This window comes from Rhodnius prolixus, unplaced genomic scaffold (genome assembly GCF_049639745.1).
Source record: "Rhodnius prolixus isolate KJV_2025 unplaced genomic scaffold, Rpr scaffold_25, whole genome shotgun sequence".
In the NCBI taxonomy this organism is placed as follows: Eukaryota; Metazoa; Arthropoda; class Insecta; order Hemiptera; family Reduviidae; genus Rhodnius; species Rhodnius prolixus.
In genome coordinates this window covers 257,394-276,312 of record NW_027411585.1, presented here as the reverse complement: position 1 = coordinate 276,312, position 18,919 = coordinate 257,394, and the positions used below count along the sequence as shown (strand labels likewise).

The following is an 18,919-nucleotide window of genomic DNA, read 5'->3' as shown; positions in this document are numbered from 1 at the left end:
ATATAAAGGGTTGAAAATTTTTTGGGTCATGAAATTCTGCAAAATTATGGCTGTTCTTTATCTTCCACTGTGAACCACGAATTGGAATGGAATTTTGTTCTCTTCTACACTTTGTTTTTCTCAATTAAAAACTATAGTTATTTTGTGCACAGATCTATAAATGTAGAAGATATAAAGGGTTGAAATTTTTTTGGGTCATGAAATTCTGTAAAATTATGGCCGTTTTATATCTCCCATTGTGAACCACGTATTAGTATGGAATTTTTATCTCTTATACACTTTGTTTTTCTCAATTAAAAACTATAGTTATTTTGTGCACAGATCTATAAATGTAGAAGTTATAAAGGGTTGAAATTTTTTTGGGTCATGAAATTCTGTAAAATTGTGGCCTTTCTATATCTCCCACTGTGAACTACGAATTGGTATGAAATTTTGTTCTCTTGTACAATTTGTTTTTTTCAATTAAAAACTATAGTTATTTTGTGCACAGATCTATAAATGTAGAAGATATAAAGGGTTGAAAATTTTTTGGGTCATGAAATTCTGTAAAATTATGGCCGTTCAATATCTCCCACTGTGAACCACGTATTGGTATGAAATTTTTATCTCTTATACACTTTGTTTTTCTCAATTAAAAACTATAGTTATTTTGTGCACAGATCTATAAATGTAGAAGATATAAAGGGTTGAAAATTTTTTGGGTCATGAAATTCTGTAAAATTATGGCTGTTCTTTATCTTCCACTGTGAACCACGAATTGGAATGGAATTTTGTTCTCTTCTACACTTTGTTTTTCTCAATTAAAAACTATAGTTATTTTGTGCACAGATCTATAAATGTAGAAGATATAAAGGGTTGAAAATTTTTTGGGTCATGAAATTCTGTAAAATTATGGCCGTTCTATATCTACCACTGTGAACCTCGTATTGGTATGGAATTTTTATCTCTTATACACTTTGTTTTTCTCAATTAAAAACTATAGTTATTTTGTGCACAGATCTATAAATGTAGAAGATATAAAGGGTTGAAAATTTTTTGGGTCATGAAATTCTGTAAAATTATGGCTGTTCTTTATGTTCCACTGTGAACCACGAATTGGAATGGAATTTTGTTCTCTTCTACACTTTGTTTTTCTCAATTAAAAACTATAGTTATTTTGTGCACAGATCTATAAATGTAGAAGATATAAAGGGTTGAAAATTTTTTGGGTCATGAAATTCTGTAAAATTATGGCCGTTCAATATCTCCCACTGTGAACCACGTATTGGTATGAAATTTTTATCTCTTATACACTTTGTTTTTCTCAATTAAAAACTATAGTTATTTTGTGCACAGATCTATAAATGTAGAAGATATGAAGGGTTGAAAATTTTTTGGGTCATGAAATTCTGTAAAATTATGGCTGTTCTTTATCTTCCACTGTGAACCACGAATTGGAATGGAATTTTGTTCTCTTCTACACTTTGTTTTTCTCAATTAAAAACTATAGTTATTTTGTGCACAGATCTATAAATGTAGAAGATATAAAGGGTTGAAATTTTTTTGGGTCATGAAATTCTGTAAAATTATGGCCGTTTTATATCTCCCATTGTGAACCACGTATTAGTATGGAATTTTTATCTCTTATACACTTTGTTTTTCTCAATTAAAAACTATAGTTATTTTGTGCACAGATCTATAAATGTAGAAGATATAAAGGGTTGAAATTTTTTTGGGTCATGAAATTCTGTAAAATTGTGGCCGTTCTATATCTCCCACTGTGAACTACAAATTGGTATGAAATTTTGTTCTTTTGTACAATTTGTTTTTCTCAATTAAAAACTATAGTTATTTTGTGCACAGATCTATAAATGTAGAAGATATAAAGGGTTGAAAATTTTTTGGGTCATGAAATTCTGTAAAATTATGGCCGTTCAATATCTCCCACTGTGAATCACGTATTGGTATAAATTTTTATCTCTTATACACTTTGTTTTTCTCAATTAAAAACTATAGTTATTTTGTGCACAGATCTATAAATGTAGAAGATATAAAGGGTTGAAAATTTTTTGGGTCATGAAATTCTGCAAAATTATGGCTGTTCTTTATCTTCCACTGTGAACCACGAATTGGAATGGAATTTTGTTCTCTTCTACACTTTGTTTTTCTCAATTAAAAACTATAGTTATTTTGTGCACAGATCTATAAATGTAGAAGATATAAAGGGTTGAAATTTTTTTGGGTCATGAAATTCTGTAAAATTATGGCCGTTTTATATCTCCCATTGTGAACCACGTATTAGTATGGAATTTTTATCTCTTATACACTTTGTTTTTCTCAATTAAAAACTATAGTTATTTTGTGCACAGATCTATAAATGTAGAAGTTATAAAGGGTTGAAATTTTTTTGGGTCATGAAATTCTGTAAAATTGTGGCCTTTCTATATCTCCCACTGTGAACTACGAATTGGTATGAAATTTTGTTCTCTTGTACAATTTGTTTTTTTCAATTAAAAACTATAGTTATTTTGTGCACAGATCTATAAATGTAGAAGATATAAAGGGTTGAAAATTTTTTGGGTCATGAAATTCTGTAAAATTATGGCTGTTCTTTATCTTCCACTGTGAACCACGAATTGGAATGGAATTTTGTTCTCTTCTACACTTTGTTTTTCTCAATTAAAAACTATAGTTATTTTGTGCACAGATCTATAAATGTAGAAGATATAAAGGGTTGAAAATTTTTTGGGTCATGAAATTCTGTAAAATTATGGCCGTTCTATATCTACCACTGTGAACCTCGTATTGGTATGGAATTTTTATCTCTTATACACTTTGTTTTTCTCAATTAAAAACTATAGTTATTTTGTGCACAGATCTATAAATGTAGAAGATATAAAGGGTTGAAAATTTTTTGGGTCATGAAATTCTGTAAAATTATGGCTGTTCTTTATGTTCCACTGTGAACCACGAATTGGAATGGAATTTTGTTCTCTTCTACACTTTGTTTTTCTCAATTAAAAACTATAGTTATTTTGTGCACAGATCTATAAATGTAGAAGATATAAAGGGTTGAAAATTTTTTGGGTCATGAAATTCTGTAAAATTATGGCCGTTCAATATCTCCCACTGTGAACCACGTATTGGTATGAAATTTTTATCTCTTATACACTTTGTTTTTCTCAATTAAAAACTATAGTTATTTTGTGCACAGATCTATAAATGTAGAAGATATGAAGGGTTGAAAATTTTTTGGGTCATGAAATTTTGTAAAATTATGGCTGTTTTTTATCTTCCACTGTGAACCACGAATTGGAATGGAATTTTGTTCTCTTCTACACTTTGTTTTTCTCAATTAAAAACTATAGTTATTTTGTGCACAGATCTATAAATGTAGAAGATATAAAGGGTTGAAAATTTTTTGGGTCATGAAATTCTGTAAAATTATGGCCGTTCTATATCTACCACTGTGAACCACGTATTGGTATGGAATTTTTATCTCTTATACACTTTGTTTTTCTCAATTAAAAACTATAGTTATTTTGTGCACAGATCTATAAATGTAGAAGATATAAAGGGTTGAAAATTTTTTGGGTCATGAAATTCTGTAAAATTATGGCTGTTCTTTATCTTCCACTGTGAACCACGAATTGGAATGGAATTTTGTTCTCTTCTACACTTTGTTTTTCTCAATTAAAAACTATAGTTATTTTGTGCACAGATCTCTAAATGTAGAAGATATAAAGGGTTGAAAATTTTTTGGGTCATGAAATTCTGTAAAATTATGGCCGTTCTATATCTCCCACTGTGAACCACGTATTGGTATGGAATTTTTTTCTCTTATACACTTTGTTTTTCTCAAATACAAACTACAGTTTTTTTGTGCAGAGATATATAAATGTAGATGATTTGAAGGGTTGAAAATTTTTTGGGTCATGAAATTCTGTAAAATTATGGCCGCTTTATATCTCCCACTGTGAACCACGTATTGGTATGGAATTTTTTTCTCTTGTACATTTTGTTTTTCTGAATTATAAACTATAGTTATTTTGTGCACAGATCTATAAATGTAGAAGATATAAAGGGTTGAAAATTGTTTGGGTCATGAAATTCTATAAAATTATGGCCGTTCTATATCTCCCACTGTGAACCACGTATTGGTATGGAATTTTTTTCTCTTGTACATTTTGTTTTTCTCAATTATAAACTACAGTTATTTTGTGCACAGATCTATAATTTTAGAAGATATAAAGTCTAGTGAGTGTTAAACATGGTGAAATGTGATTGTAAGGTGGTCCTATCTAAGTCTAGTGAGTGGTTAAGATAGTTAAATGTGAGTGTAAGGTGGTCATATCTAAGTCTAGTGAGTGGTAAACATGGTGATATGTGAGTGTAAGGTGGTCCTATCTAAGTCTAGTGAGTGGTATACATGGTGAAATGTGAGTGTAAGGTGGTCCTATGTAAGTATAGTGAGTGGTAAACATGGTGAAATGTGAGTGTAAGGTGGTCCTATCTAAGTCTAGTGAGTGGTAAACATGGTTAAATGTGAATGTAAGGTGGTCCTATATAAGTCTTGAGAGTCACTAACATGGTATAGATGAGACACCAGACTGGTAGAATGAAGGTGCCAAGTTTGGGAAAAGTAATAATATTGATAGAGAAGAGGCACTAGGTAGGCGGAATAAAGATGCATTTGTCCGATTCTGGTTTAACCATTGGCAATGTTTAGTTTTAAAAATTTAATCTCTCATATTTTTAATAAATTAAAAAATTTAATCGTCCAAAGTGATTAAAACTAAATTTGGAATTTAATTCAATCAATTAAAATTATGATTATTTAATTTTAATTTTAATCTTAATTTTTAGTTATGATTAAAAATTTTAATTGATTAAATTCCGATTAAATTAAAAGTGAATTTAATTTTAATCAACTAATTTTGGCCGATTAAATTTTTTAATTTTAATCATGATTAAAATTAAATTTCGGTTTAATTCAATTGTTTTTTAATTGATTAAATTTTTGCCCAACTCTGATCAGGATAGTTCTTTAAATTAAAAAATATTATTAAGGATTATTTTTCTGAAAAACAACGCGATCACTTCCACGATGGAGAACCTTGGTACTGAACTGCTGGGTGAGTTGTCTGTCGAAATTACCGGATATGGTGGGCCCCAGAATGTGAGAGTAGCTAGCAATGAGTTTTGGTTATGAATTTAAAATCATTAGTAAAAAAATTGAATTTGACTTTTGTATGACATTGATTTCAGTTATCAACACCACCCACAATATGCCGCCCAAGTTTTAAAGCAAACAGGAAATGATTGATTACAATTTTGAATTTGTATTCATCACTGAGCCATGCACAGTGATTTTAGCAACCCGAGCATCGCCACAAATAGTTCGACAAGTGCGAGCATTTGATTTGCCAGCAAATAATCTTCTTATTAGCTCTAGGTCTGCGTGAACGAGTTCTGTGATTGGGCTTAAACTATTAGGATCTCGTGAATATCAAAGTGCTAAGTTCTCCCTTTTGCTTCTCCTTCATAGTTTTCTACCATGTGCAGTCAAAGACTACTCTCGGGGATGTATAGTGATTGCGATAATCTCTGATGTAGCTCGGATAGTTGGTGTTGACGAGGAGGCGAGAACCATCGGTATTGGTACACATAAGATGTTTCCCTTGACTAGTTAATATGCAACAAGACACAATAAAGAATCGAGTAAACTGTTGCTGTCTTTGTTGACGCTTTATAAAATGTTCTTAAAATAATGTGAAAATTTAATAATTAAAAAAATTATGAGTTAGACTTTAAATATTATTATATTTCACAGGAAAGGCACAATTATTGTACTTATAAATCTATAATGTTGCAGAAGTTGTGCCAGCTTTACCCTTTATTGCTGATTTTCATCGACATCCTACCTCAAGGTTCTCGTTAAGAATCTAGATCTAGGGTATTGTTAGCCTTAACAATGCTGTTCACTCTGCACAGTATGTCAAGGTCAGTAGCTTCTAGGGCAATAGCATCATAAACGAGCCTTAAGAACGCTTGAATTCCAACTGGGAATTTTGCCTTTAATGTCAGGGTATACGCATAAATAGGGTGGCCGAAATATCCCATTCCTGTGAAGTCACTTAATAGTAGATATAGTGGCTTAATACGTTATGGCACTAAAATAACTGTTGATTTTCTCATTTTTTTACCCACGAAAACTGTGATTTTTGTATTTTCTTAATGAGACTTGTTTAACTGTAACCTAATGAAAAACAACTTTGCGTAACTCTATTGCACTGGTCATCAAGAAAACTGGTGTCGCTGACAGAAATGGGCACAACTTGATGGCTGCCTATAGAAGAAGTTATGATTACATGGGTACAGTTGCTTTCGCCAGCACGAGGAGGCGACCACAGCTCCACTTTAATACTTTGTATTTCTAGAAGAGAATGATGGAATGGAGATCTTTTGTTTCTTCTAGAAAGGGGAAATAGTTGTTCAATAAGTTATTGAGTTGCAGTGAGAGTCGGCACCAGGGTAGCCGACAAGACAACAACAAAAAAATACATATTTAGGCAGGCTGATACCTGCAGAAACACAAGGGTAGTGAAAAAGGCCGAATGACCTTGGAGACACAACATGGGCCGAAGAACTCCTCACTCTACACGATCCCAGCGAATTCCATTTCAACACATTCAACGGCAGGTGGAATGCCTAACATGGGATTTTTTTGTTCGACCTTTGTTTTTTTGTGACGATTGTATTGGATGCAGAGCGGCCGAATGCTTCAAGTTAATTATTTATACTTATTTATAAAGTTATAGAAAGGGGACTTACCCGGCAGGAGTGGAGTGCCTGTAGTTGGGAGGCTGGTTGTAATGCGGCGGCGGAGGTTGCTGCTTGCCCGGCGCCTGGAACGCCGCCTCCGATTGCGTGGACGTGGTCACACCCCAGACGGTCGTGACGACGCTCAGCTGTTGCTGCCCACCGCCTCCACCACCACCCCCTGGCGACCACTCCCTGCAACAGCACCCCCAACTTACCTTACTACGCTCTTCATCACCTTAACTTTATTTAAGATAAGTTTACGAAAATATCGCACAATTGAGTAAAAGAAACATACACAAAAAATGTCGGGTGTGCCAGGTTGAACTTTTCGAAGGAAACATTTCTGACCAAATGGTACCGATCCCAACAGGTGTCCAGAACGGTGTCATTTTATAATTTCTTAATGTGTCACTTCCAATTCTACTTACTAGCGCAATAAGAACATCCCACTGACTTGAAACTAATGCTGAATACTAAAGAGTAGAGGATCTACCCGCTAATGGCAGAGATAATGAACAGTAGGCTCGAAACTTTAGATTCGAAACTGTTTCTTCGGGACTATAGATTTCAGAGGAGTTGATGTTACGTATTCTTTATAATGCCCTCCCTGAACACGCTCAATATCGACGTCGGCAATATATTCGAGCCCATTTCGAGTTTAAAAGAAAATTTAATTCCGAAATGACGTAAGAGAATGATGTCAATTCCCCTCCCCCGCAGAAAAGACTTCAACTCCTACAGATGAGAGCTACGGACCTCTTAATCTTTACCAATCGAAAGATTGAGCAAATTTACCACAGGCCGATCATGACACCATTTTGCCTAGTGGAGAGCCTTCCAAGACCAGTCCAACCTGGCACCAAAAGTTTAAAGATATATTTTTTCTGCAACCATTTATTTATGTGCCAATAATTCAATCAAATAGTTGGTGAATAAAATTAAACTTTTTTTCTCATGTGACTGAAAGTAAAGGCAGCCATCGTCTTTTAACTTGAGCAATGTACCTAAATCATTTTTATTAAATTACTAATCTAAGATATGTACATATAATTATTATTAAAATGTATATTTGAGATTTTAATGAATAAGTAGAGTGTGTGGTATTGAAGCGAGATCAGTGGAATAACTGAACGCTAATGTCTGGTTGGTAGAGACAATACAGCAAGGTGATTATATTTTCGGATATCCAGCGGATTCTGGCTTTGAAACGGCCGAGAGCTCCTAATTAGTGGGTGTTTATGTTGGAGAATATGCAACAGCTTTCCTCGGTGGAGGGAGACATGTGAAGTTCTTCGAATTAGCTGAGATAGGAGCTGAATGATAGATAGAGAGAGTGATTTGACTACGAATGGTTTTGGACGAGGCTAACGCCTTGATGAAGAAATGTAGTGGCAGAGAAACTCGAGGTTTGCATGAATCAGAGAAGGCTGGAGAGAAGTAAATCGGTGACTGCGAGCTGAAAATCTATAAACTGAATTAGGCAGGAAATAACTCTTCTTCGATCTTCAAACAGAAGAGCATTAGAGGATGAGCTAACTAGGAACACAGCCAGCATCTACAGGTCCTTTCCAGGTGCTAAATTGGTGAAAATAAAGTTGAGAAAGAAAACACTAAGAACTACTACTCAATAAATCAGCATGTACTTTTCACCAACACTAGTGAGAATGCACACAGGAGATTGGGAGCTGAGGGATATCTGCCGGCATTGCTGACAATTCTAGGAGAGCGAGCCTGACAATAGTTTTGTAATGGAAGCCTCACGTCCAGCGCCCCTAGTAGAGTAATCAATAAACTGGTATTTTTTTTTTTTTGTGATTTAAGGCGCGTCAACATCTAAGGTTATTGGCGCCCGGAGCTTTTTTCAGTGCACTGCCGGCCTCCGGACAGTGTTCTCTCGTTACAAACCACACTGTCCATCACCGGACAATGAGCTGTAAGAAGCTCCTAGGAAGAAAAAATCTAAGGGTCAGCAGCTGGATTCGAATCCGGGACCTCCGCGTGGGAGTCCAGTACGCAAACCTCATAGCTAATCCCTTCCCTATAAACTGGTAAGTAAACATTCTTGATCGATATACATTTTAATTTAATATCTTTTTGATTAGAAATAAAATAAATTCGTTAGCATCACCTTTAAAGTTACATATTGTATATTTTGTATGCACATTAGACGCAGAGCTTATACGTGGTTGCAGTAAAAATTTTATACCTACTGTGAGTAAAGCAAATTTTTACACTCGGTTCAATTTGAAAATCTGAACTTTACTCCACTGAGGAATTCTTGTAATTAATCAAATAAGTTTGTAATTAAGTTCCAGGACTAATTTCTTTTAGTATCTAAATTTTGAAATGGAGTTTTTGGATCTGGGGCGGGGTACCTCGATTACTAATTGGTCTTTATGTGTGAAGTGGCCAGCAAAACTCAAATATGGGGAAATCGCAGAAATTTAAATTTGACATTTGGTTTCGGTGACATTTCAGTATTTAGTGATCTTGGAATGCTATTTGTTTATACAATAAACCATCTTCACTTGAATCTAATTTCTAGAATTTCCATGTGTTTTGAGGGCTCTAACAGGCTAAGGTATCCTTGAGAGTCTCTAACATCAACAGTATATTTGCCAGCCAATACTTTGTGGTTGGTCCAACTGATATTCAGATAAACTGAAAATAATGTATAGAAAGAGAAAGTGGATTCTGTCCGTGCCATGTCACTTCCTCTTCTCTCACGGAAAGCAGAATTTTGCAAATATTTTGTGGAAGAATTTAGTCCTGCAACTTTACTTTGCTGCTGTAATTTAATCATGCTTTCAAGTTATTTATTATACATATGTATAAACAGATAAATATATAATATAAGGGCTGAACAGTGCATTAAAAGCAAGAGATTAAAGGGACAACGTGAAAAAGGAATTAATAAAAATGATAAAGCGCTAAGAACACAAACTGATTAACCAAGGTTCAGACAAACTGAATTCTACAACAAAGCACACACAATCAAGTGATGAGGGGGGCGCATGCACAGAGGGAAAGTGGGGGTGCAACACAAACTAGCTTCTTTACCACCCCTGCTTCTAAATTCCTAACCACTAAATATACTTTCTGCTTTTTTAATTAAATTTTATTTCTGTTTAGTTTCGGATTTTACTTTTTTTGATTCGTGAATCGACCTCGATTGAATCTAGTTTTAGTTTTAAAATAAGTTGTTTTGTTTTAAATTTTCTAGCGATGTTATTGTTGCTTACCGCATTATATCTACGCAATTTTTAAATAGCCATTGTTTTTCCATAAATGTGTTAAAAAAAGAAAAATGTTATCGTTTCTGTTGACGACCTCATACCATTTCACATCTGCTTCAAAAATAAACATGAACAAGTTAGTTTAACAATTTATGAATCAAAATAGGCAAAACACCTGTTGGCCGTTCGGTCTACAATTGTTTAATAAAACAAAAGGCTAATGACCCCCCCTGTAGAATTTAACACAATTTTCTGTAGAAAACTTCTTCGTTTTGTTTTATCGATGTCGATAAAAGTAATCTACCTCTACCATTTAATTTTTTCAATTTAAAGTAAAAGAAATTCTTTCCTCTTTTTAAATTTGTGTCACCCAGGTATTGAAGTCGCATAATCTTAACCCGCCATCTCATTTATTTAAGACGCCATCTCATTTATTTAAGACGCCATCTCATTTATTTAAGACGCCATCTCATTTATTTAAGACGCCATCTCATTTATTTAAGACGCCATCTCATTTATTTAAGACGCCATCTCATTTATTTAACCCGCCATCTCATTTATTTAAGACGCCATCTCATTTATTTAAGACGCCATCTCATTTATTTAAGACGCCATCTCATTTATTTAAGACGCCATCTCATTTATTTAACCCGCCATCTCATTTATTTAAGACGCCATCTCATTTATTTAAGACGCCATCTCATTTATTTAAGACGCCATCTCATTTATTTAAGACGCCATCTCATTTATTTAAGACGCCATCTCATTTATTTAAGACGCCATCTCATTTATTTAAGACGCCATCTCATTTATTTAACCCGCCATCTCATTTATTTAAGACGCCATCTCATTTATTTAAGACGCCATCTCATTTATTTAAGACGCCATCTCATTTATTTAAGACGCCATCTCATTTATTTAAGACGCCATCTCATTTATTTAAGACGCCATCTCATTTATTTAAGACGCCATCTCATTTATTTAACCCGCCATCTCATTTATTTAAGACGCCATCTCATTTATTTAAGACGCCATCTCATTTATTTAAGACGCCATCTCATTTATTTAAGACGCCATCTCATTTATTTAAGACGCCATCTCATTTATTTAACCCGCCATCTCATTTATTTAAGACGCCATCTCATTTATTTAAGACGCCATCTCATTTATTTAAGACGCCATCTCATTTATTTAACCCGCCATCTCATTTATTTAAGACGCCATCTCATTTATTTAAGACGCCATCTCATTTATTTAAGACGCCATCTCATTTATTTAACCCGCCATCTCATTTATTTAAGACGCCATCTCATTTATTTAAGACGCCATCTCATTTATTTAAGACGCCATCTCATTTATTTAAGACGCCATCTCATTTATTTAAGACGCCATCTCATTTATTTAAGACGCCATCTCATTTATTTAAGACGCCATCTCATTTATTTAAGACGCCATCTCATTTATTTAACCCGCCATCTCATTTATTTAAGACGCCATCTCATTTATTTAAGACGCCATCTCATTTATTTAAGACGCCATCTCATTTATTTAACCCGCCATCTCATTTATTTAAGACGCCATCTCATTTATTTAAGACGCCATCTCATTTATTTAAGACGCCATCTCATTTATTTAAGACGCCATCTCATTTATTTAAGACGCCATCTCATTTATTTAACCCGCCATCTCATTTATTTAAGACGCCATCTCATTTATTTAAGACGCCATCTCATTTATTTAAGACGCCATCTCATTTATTTAAGACGCCATCTCATTTATTTAAGAAAAAAGTCAAATAAATTGATTTGCGAAATATATCATCTAAGTATGATATATGATTCTAGTTCTTTCCACACCTATACGGGCACACTTATGATTGTATCAAAAAAAAATTTTTTTTTCAAAATTTCACGAGAAAAGTGTCCCCAGAGTCTGGAAAAGTTGTTTTTTTTAGAGAAAGAAGTACTTCTGGACCTTCCCGAAGATGTGAGAATTCCGAGTTTGCAGAAAATTCCCTATCTTAATTCCTTATCCTACCAAGGAATTTTATTTTTTTAAAAATGGGGCCTGAACGATTCTCTTCAAATTTCGCAAACAATTTACATACATATAGATAACTTTTAACCATTTTTTCCCCCACAAATTGGAGTTTAAGGCAGTTTTTGGTAGCGGTTTTGTTGGTTTCCTCTGTTTCAGTTTTAGTATAATGTACGGTTCGATAACTGTTTATCGTTAATAAGAAGTAAACGTGTTCTAAAAGTGTTTGAAAGAAATGTATGAAGTAGAACCTTGAGAACAGTAGTAATTATTGTAATTTGAGTGTCCATTTAGACATGTGCGCAGGTTTGTATGTCTCATACAGTACACTTTTAAGGAATCACTTAAGATCGATTTCGACGCAGTCAGGCCTTCTCTATTCTAGACTTGTCAATTTACATTTACGAATACCCAGACAAATAGAATTGTTGTGCTCACGTTGCCATGGAAACTCTTACTTAGGAGTCTTCGGAAGTCTCCCCTCTCCTATTTATTCATTTAAAAGCACAGTTTAGTATTATATTGTGACTTAAAGGAGGGTTTGTTTGTTTGAGATAAAATACAATCACTTGGGAGAATCGAATCGGAAACAAATTTTTTGATTATTTCTCTGGAGAGCCAATCAGCAGACCCTCGGATTCCGGAAAAAATCTTAAGAAAAGTCTGGATTAGAAATTCCCCCCACATTATCTTTCCGCATTACCTTAAAATTAAAACATTGAATTTTTACTAATAAAAATCGTGACTAGCCAAAACCTTCTAATTTTCTAACAAACTGATTTGACCGGATGAAATGTTAAAAACCAAAGAGGCAGACATAAATGTCGTGGTGGTATAACATTTAGAGAAAAGCTTTAAAAACTGTTTTTGGAAAAATCGCTACGATAATGTAGAACTTCCGTCTCTCGCCAAAACTCACTATCGTTTCATCTTTTCGAAACAGCAAATGTGTAACTTTTCCGATTTTCCGGCCGGGTGAGGAGACACTCAACGAGTCACCCACATTTCTTCAAGTTTTTTAAAATCCCTTTTTTGAAAGTACTCACCCTCTTACAAGGAATTTTACGGAAACAGTTTTTGAATTTTGTGCTTAACCTGTCGTTTCCTACAAAGATTTTATAAAATAATTTAATAAGGTGAACGACTCGGTCGATTATAAAACAATTAAACTTCCGCTTGGGCCTTCTTTTAGCATTGATTTTTCATTATTGTTATTAATATCTGCTGAACTAGGAATTATTTGTTTGCGTTAGGTAATATCACACTCAAACAGAACGCAATGAATATGAAGAAATTAACGGAAGGAGACGATGTGTTAGAATTCCGTTTCTTATTGCAATATTGCGCCCGACATGTTCAAGTTAGGTATTTGTATTAATATAAATAAACTGATTCTCAGAGAGCAAATAAATTTGGTGGTAACATTCAAACCTTTTGGACTTTATGAGATCGACTAGAAAACGAGAATTCCCAGCCCGAGTTCAGCTGCTGGTAAAGTACGACTTTGCAGCCAAGGCGACACTTAATTCGCTAGTTGGAGGTTAAGCCACTTTAAGGCATTCTGCTACCGGAAGTGACTCTCTAAGGGTAGTCAGCCCCACGCTCCCAGGAAATGCTCCAAATCTATTTTCCTAGAGAAATATTCACAAGAAGTTATTGATTTTGAGGAATGCAATGGAAATTAGACATTCAGAGGAAACTGGTGAGGCAGTTTTTCCGACAAAAAATTTAAATCCATTCAGTAAAGTGATATGGACGAGGTTAATGGTAGAGACGTGTCTAAGATCTAAAAGGCACTTTAGAGACTAGTCCATCACTACTTTCGACATTTTCAATTTGATTAATGCTACGTTCAATTGAGGTCCGCCAACTAAATATAAAGTACATAGATGTTTAAAGTGCATTCTGCTTCTGCATTCTGTGCATTCGTTGTTTGTCTTTGGGCTAGACACAGACCATTTTTAAAATACAGATTTAGCGACCCTACAACGTGCATTTCCGGGAAAACTTAGTATCAAGAACATTGATACGATAGAATACTCCCTCTTACCAGTGGGGTGAGAAAGCGGAAAATACCAAATTTATCTGTTTAAAAGGAAAATTGAGCGATGTCCGTGCAATACGCGTTGGAAGAAGCGTCTCGCGGAGAGCGTAAGCAAGGAGGCGTTGCCGAGGTGATTTGAACAAGGTTTGTGTACTACGGAGTGCGGTCGTGGTAGTAGTGTAGTAATTGTAGTAGTGTGGATGGGTAGGGGCAGCCCGCAGACAGAGGGGTATTGTACCGTTGTGTGACTGGCTCCCCTCCACTCGCACCGTGTTCTGCAGTTTATGCACACAGACTACTCGACTGGCTGAGCCTTGGCTACGCTCGTAGCCTGCTCATTAAGGAGACCCACATACAACACAGTTTCCTCCTTAACGTGCGTAAGGGTTAGCACGACAGGGAAGCAAGTCTACGCTCTTTACTTTCGTCTTCTGGGCTCGAGGGCAATGGTCGAGTTCTTCTTTCTCATCATCCTGCAACTAAATCGACCGGAAATGTACTTTTTGGTTCTTCAACCAGTAGAAGGTGTCTTTTAAAAGTAGGTCTCACTGTGTATGCTACCACTCACTACACGATTAACACGTTTCAAACCAAAATCAACCAGATAACTAGAAAAGCCACTTTTCACTGATTTTTATTTAAACTCTGTAAACACTAGAACGACATTTTCCACAGAAGATCATCTTAGCAGCATCTCCCTGGAGAGGAAAGGGATGAATAGTCATCACTATTATCGCAACCTGACGTTATAATTGTTAATCATGAGAGGCTGCTGAATTACAAGCAGAAGAATTTCAGCTTATAAAAGGAGACTTTGATCTGTAACTTCTGAAAAATAACAGACTTTCTGATCTTGACTCAACTCGTAATTACCGCACTTAGGAATGTAGAATGCACCTGGGACATAGAAAACAAGTTCCAATATTATCTACGTAAAGAGAGAGAGAGAAATTTGGTGTGTCTTTCTCTTACAACAACTTTTCCTCGAAACTCAAAATTTCGAAACATATTTAATTATTGACAGCAATAAACAGTTTGTCTCGTAAAACCAAAATGATAGAGAAAAGCAGATCACCACTCATCTTCCACAGAACTGCCCTAAAACGAATTTTTCAAGAAAATTGCCCACATTCAAGTAACAGTTTTCATGTAAGGAATACATCGATTATGGACACAAACTTTTCCGAAAACTGAGGGAGCCACTTTCAATAAACTCAAAAGAAGCCAATCTATTCGGTGAAGAGGTAATTCTAGCTGAGGGACCCCTTTTTTTAAGGGGGAAATTTCTTCGAAAATATTGTACAATTTTACTTTAAATTTCGAAACTCGTGTGCCTCGTGAAACACGAGTAAGGCGGAAGAATCTAATTTATGAGAAAATTCCAAATTTTTCAAGTGACACACATTAACTGAAGACGTATATCAAGTTTCGTGTAAGTGTGCCGAATATTGGTCGAATTAACAATTTTAAAGAAAAAAAAATGTAATCGATTACTTTGAGATTGTTCAGAGAAAACAAAACAAAAAAATGAACTAATAACAAAAATTATCAACAATAAATAAATAAGAAAATAAACAAGCCGATGTTTTCAGTTAGGCGAATAGTTTAAGGGGAATGGATTATGTCGCCACTGTTGTGGAGTGTGGGCTTCCACATAGAGCACACAAAGATCCATATTTATTGTATAGTCACGTCTACTCAGTCTTACTGCCACAAATATGTTTCCTTAAAGCTCGAGAAGCTTGTGCCACTTCAATCATTTTTTTTTTATACATTTTAAAAAAACTTAAATTTAAACACTTCCAGTCATGATTCATAAACTTACAGTACAACTTGAGTAAGTAGACGCGATTTCACAAATAAGAAACATTAAAAAAAAATATGTATAGAAAAAAAAGAAAGGATAACACAGAAATGGGAGTCATATTTACATGAGAATTAACACAAACTAAACACAAAACAACACTGCCACCCAAATAAATGTATGAAACAAAAGCGTAATGAAATAACTAAAAACCTCACACACACACAAAATTAAATAAATAAAAGCGGATGCACACTAACAAGGGTAGGAAACACGTGACTTTTTTTAAAAAAAACAATTAGCCCTTCCCCCCAAACACTCCGACTTCATGTCAATTGTAGTTCTCAGAAAATATTTTTCCCTTGAGTTTACAAAATCCACCACCAATCTACTTGATGTGTATAAAATAAACAGCGCTAGTTTCTAGGGAGACCCCAATACAAGGTTTGCTTGGTTGTGCTAAGAGGATGTATAACTAAGCTGTACGATATTAATAACAGGTGTGCCAAGGTTTTGGTTTCCCTATTTGTTTTGTTGTTTTCTTGTTTATAGACACAAATTAGGTCATCGGATTTCCGTTAATATAAACAAATAAAGGCGGGATATTTGTGCAATAATAAATAGAAATAACAGAATATTACATAAAAAAAAATTAATAATTGAATATAAAAATATACAGGTCCTGCTCACTTAATGACCTACCTCTGACACTAATCGTATTTAAACGTGCAAACCACAGAGTTTTTAAAGAACAACTTCCAATACTTGAACGCCCTTACGCTGTCGCGTACATGCGGTATATTCCCTATCAAACTCTTAGGTGCTTATCAGTATAAATGCTACGGTCCGAAGGGGACCCCAACTATATGGTTTAACGTTTTCCGACTGTCCGCATTTTATTGTTTTTGATGACAGTTTCAATTTATAAAGAAATAAAAAAGGAAATGGCGGGTATTATTTGTAGCTTGACTAATAAAGCCAGTCAAAAGTATCAACCAAGTTGGGACGCTAGAAGTTAACTGGATATAAATCCTGGTTATTCCCTGGAATTTAATAATCCACATAAAAAAAAACACGAAAACAGATACTTATTGACACATTTTTATCTTGATAACGAACTAGCGACGGAATCTCGGTCATTAAGTGAGATAATACCTATTCAGGACAAAATCTGTAAGTAAAATTTAAAATAATTATTAATAATAGATAACATAAAAATACCGGGTTTAAAAAAAAATCTTTTGTTTTTTCTTACCAATCAAGGCTGAGGTCTAAGTAGCTCATAATATCCTTTTACAAAAGTATTTCAGGTTTTTTGAGAAAAATGTTACTTTTTTTAAAGATTAACTCTTTTTTTTTCTTTTTTGAATTAAAACAAAAATTATAGGAAAGCAGTCCATTATTTAGGTACATGACGTTTGTTGTCGGGGCAACACTTCGCGATATCTAGCAACACGTCTTTTCAAACACTTTCTTTGGGCGCCCATTTATATTCAATGTTTATTGCAATTATTTTTATTTAAATATTAAAATTTTAGGAGAAACAAAAAATGAATAAAATAAAAGGGGCAAAGAGAGGTTGCAATGAAACAACTGAAAAGTTCAAAACAAAAAGAAAATGGAGAAAAAGAATTAAAACCAATTCACACACACTCACGCCACATACAGTCTGGCCTGGCCCTGTAACGGCTCGCGCCAAATCAAAAAACCAAAAAAAAAAATCAAAAATGTTTTGGGCAAGAACAATTTCTTTTTTGTCTATAAAAAATATATATATAAATACAATTTTGTTGAAAAAAAATCTTTTATCACTACCTGTAGGACGAGTACCCCAGCATCGGTTACAACACATAAATTGTATGTGCTTTACCTCGATTATATGTTTTGTCTCCGGAGTTATTTAATTATGTAAAATCGAACTACGAAACTTTTTAATAAAACGAAATTTAAAATGAATAAATTTTCGTTGTGTTAAATTTCACATGGTCACTTTGAGTTTTTTTTTTTTTTTTTTTAATTTATTGGGCTAAAAACTTGAACAAAATTGAGAAATCAAAACAAAACTTAATTCAACTTGTAGCTGGATTTTATAAAAACAAAAGTTGAACACTTCAAAAAAATAAAACAGTCCCGTTTTGAAAAAGTTCACAAAAAAAATCGTTCCTTTTTGAAAAGTTGATTGTATTATTAAAAAACAAAAAAAAACGTGATGGAACTATCCAAACAAAATATAGAAGAAATATCCCCACATATTTTCTGTCAAAATTCCACAACAGCGTCTTGATGCACAAAATCCAATAAAATAAACATACCAGAACAAGAAAGAAAAAAAAAATTCAAAAATAAAATCTAAAAATTAAAAGAAATAATAAAAATTTCAAAAATCACGCGCGGATCTTGTTATTATCACGACTGTTATCAACGCGCATTATTTTTTGTTGACATGTTTTTATTTAATAAATATTTTTATTCTGAGACGGTAATCGGTTTTACTCAGACTATTTACTGGTTTTATTAATTATGGGAAACACTGCCGAGTAACTGCACTTTGTTTATACTTTAGCTTCTTTACGGATACTTTTTGTTTTTGTTTACACGAATACCGCAGTACTGACACAGCCTGCACGGGCACCAGATGTCGACTAGCTAGATGCGTTAAAGGAGGGGTAGTCAGTTGTGACTCCCTCCACGCTGGGATGGTTTTTGGTGTGGTAGTGGGAGAATTTCCCCGCCGCCGACCAGGTTCACCGGCTAACCCCCGCAAACCTCTCTCGCCCACCAAAACTGTTCATCGTACTCCTGTTTAAACTGCTGGTCGGGGCCCTAGGTTGCCCTCTGCACCCACTCTATCCTCTTCCTGCTCTCCATCTGTCTCCTTTGCTCGCTCATTCCACACAACTTACTACTAAACACAAATACACAACTAGGAGGCAGGGCGAGGGGACCATCTCTGCAATATCGGTTAGGCACCACCACAGTGTTGTGTAGTAAAGG

The 18,919-nt window shown here is 34.4% G+C and overlaps 1 protein-coding gene across 2 annotated transcripts in view; it reads right to left on the bottom strand.

Moving 5' to 3' along the window:
• Positions 1-18,590, bottom strand: part of tna (Zinc finger MIZ domain-containing protein tonalli) — a 134,238-nt gene extending 115,648 nt beyond the window's left edge. The window contains exons 1-2 of one of the 2 annotated variants that reach the window (XM_074116727.1): positions 17,181-18,590; positions 6,814-6,996 (exon numbers count right to left, since the gene is read on the bottom strand). In XM_074116727.1, coding sequence (XP_073972828.1) covers positions 6,814-6,996; positions 17,181-17,209 — 212 coding nt within the window. In that variant the 5' untranslated portion in view covers positions 17,210-18,590. The remainder of the gene's footprint in view (positions 1-6,813; positions 6,997-17,180) is intronic. The other variant, XM_074116728.1, reaches the window with a different exon arrangement.
• Between the last annotated feature and the right edge of the window lie 329 nt (positions 18,591-18,919).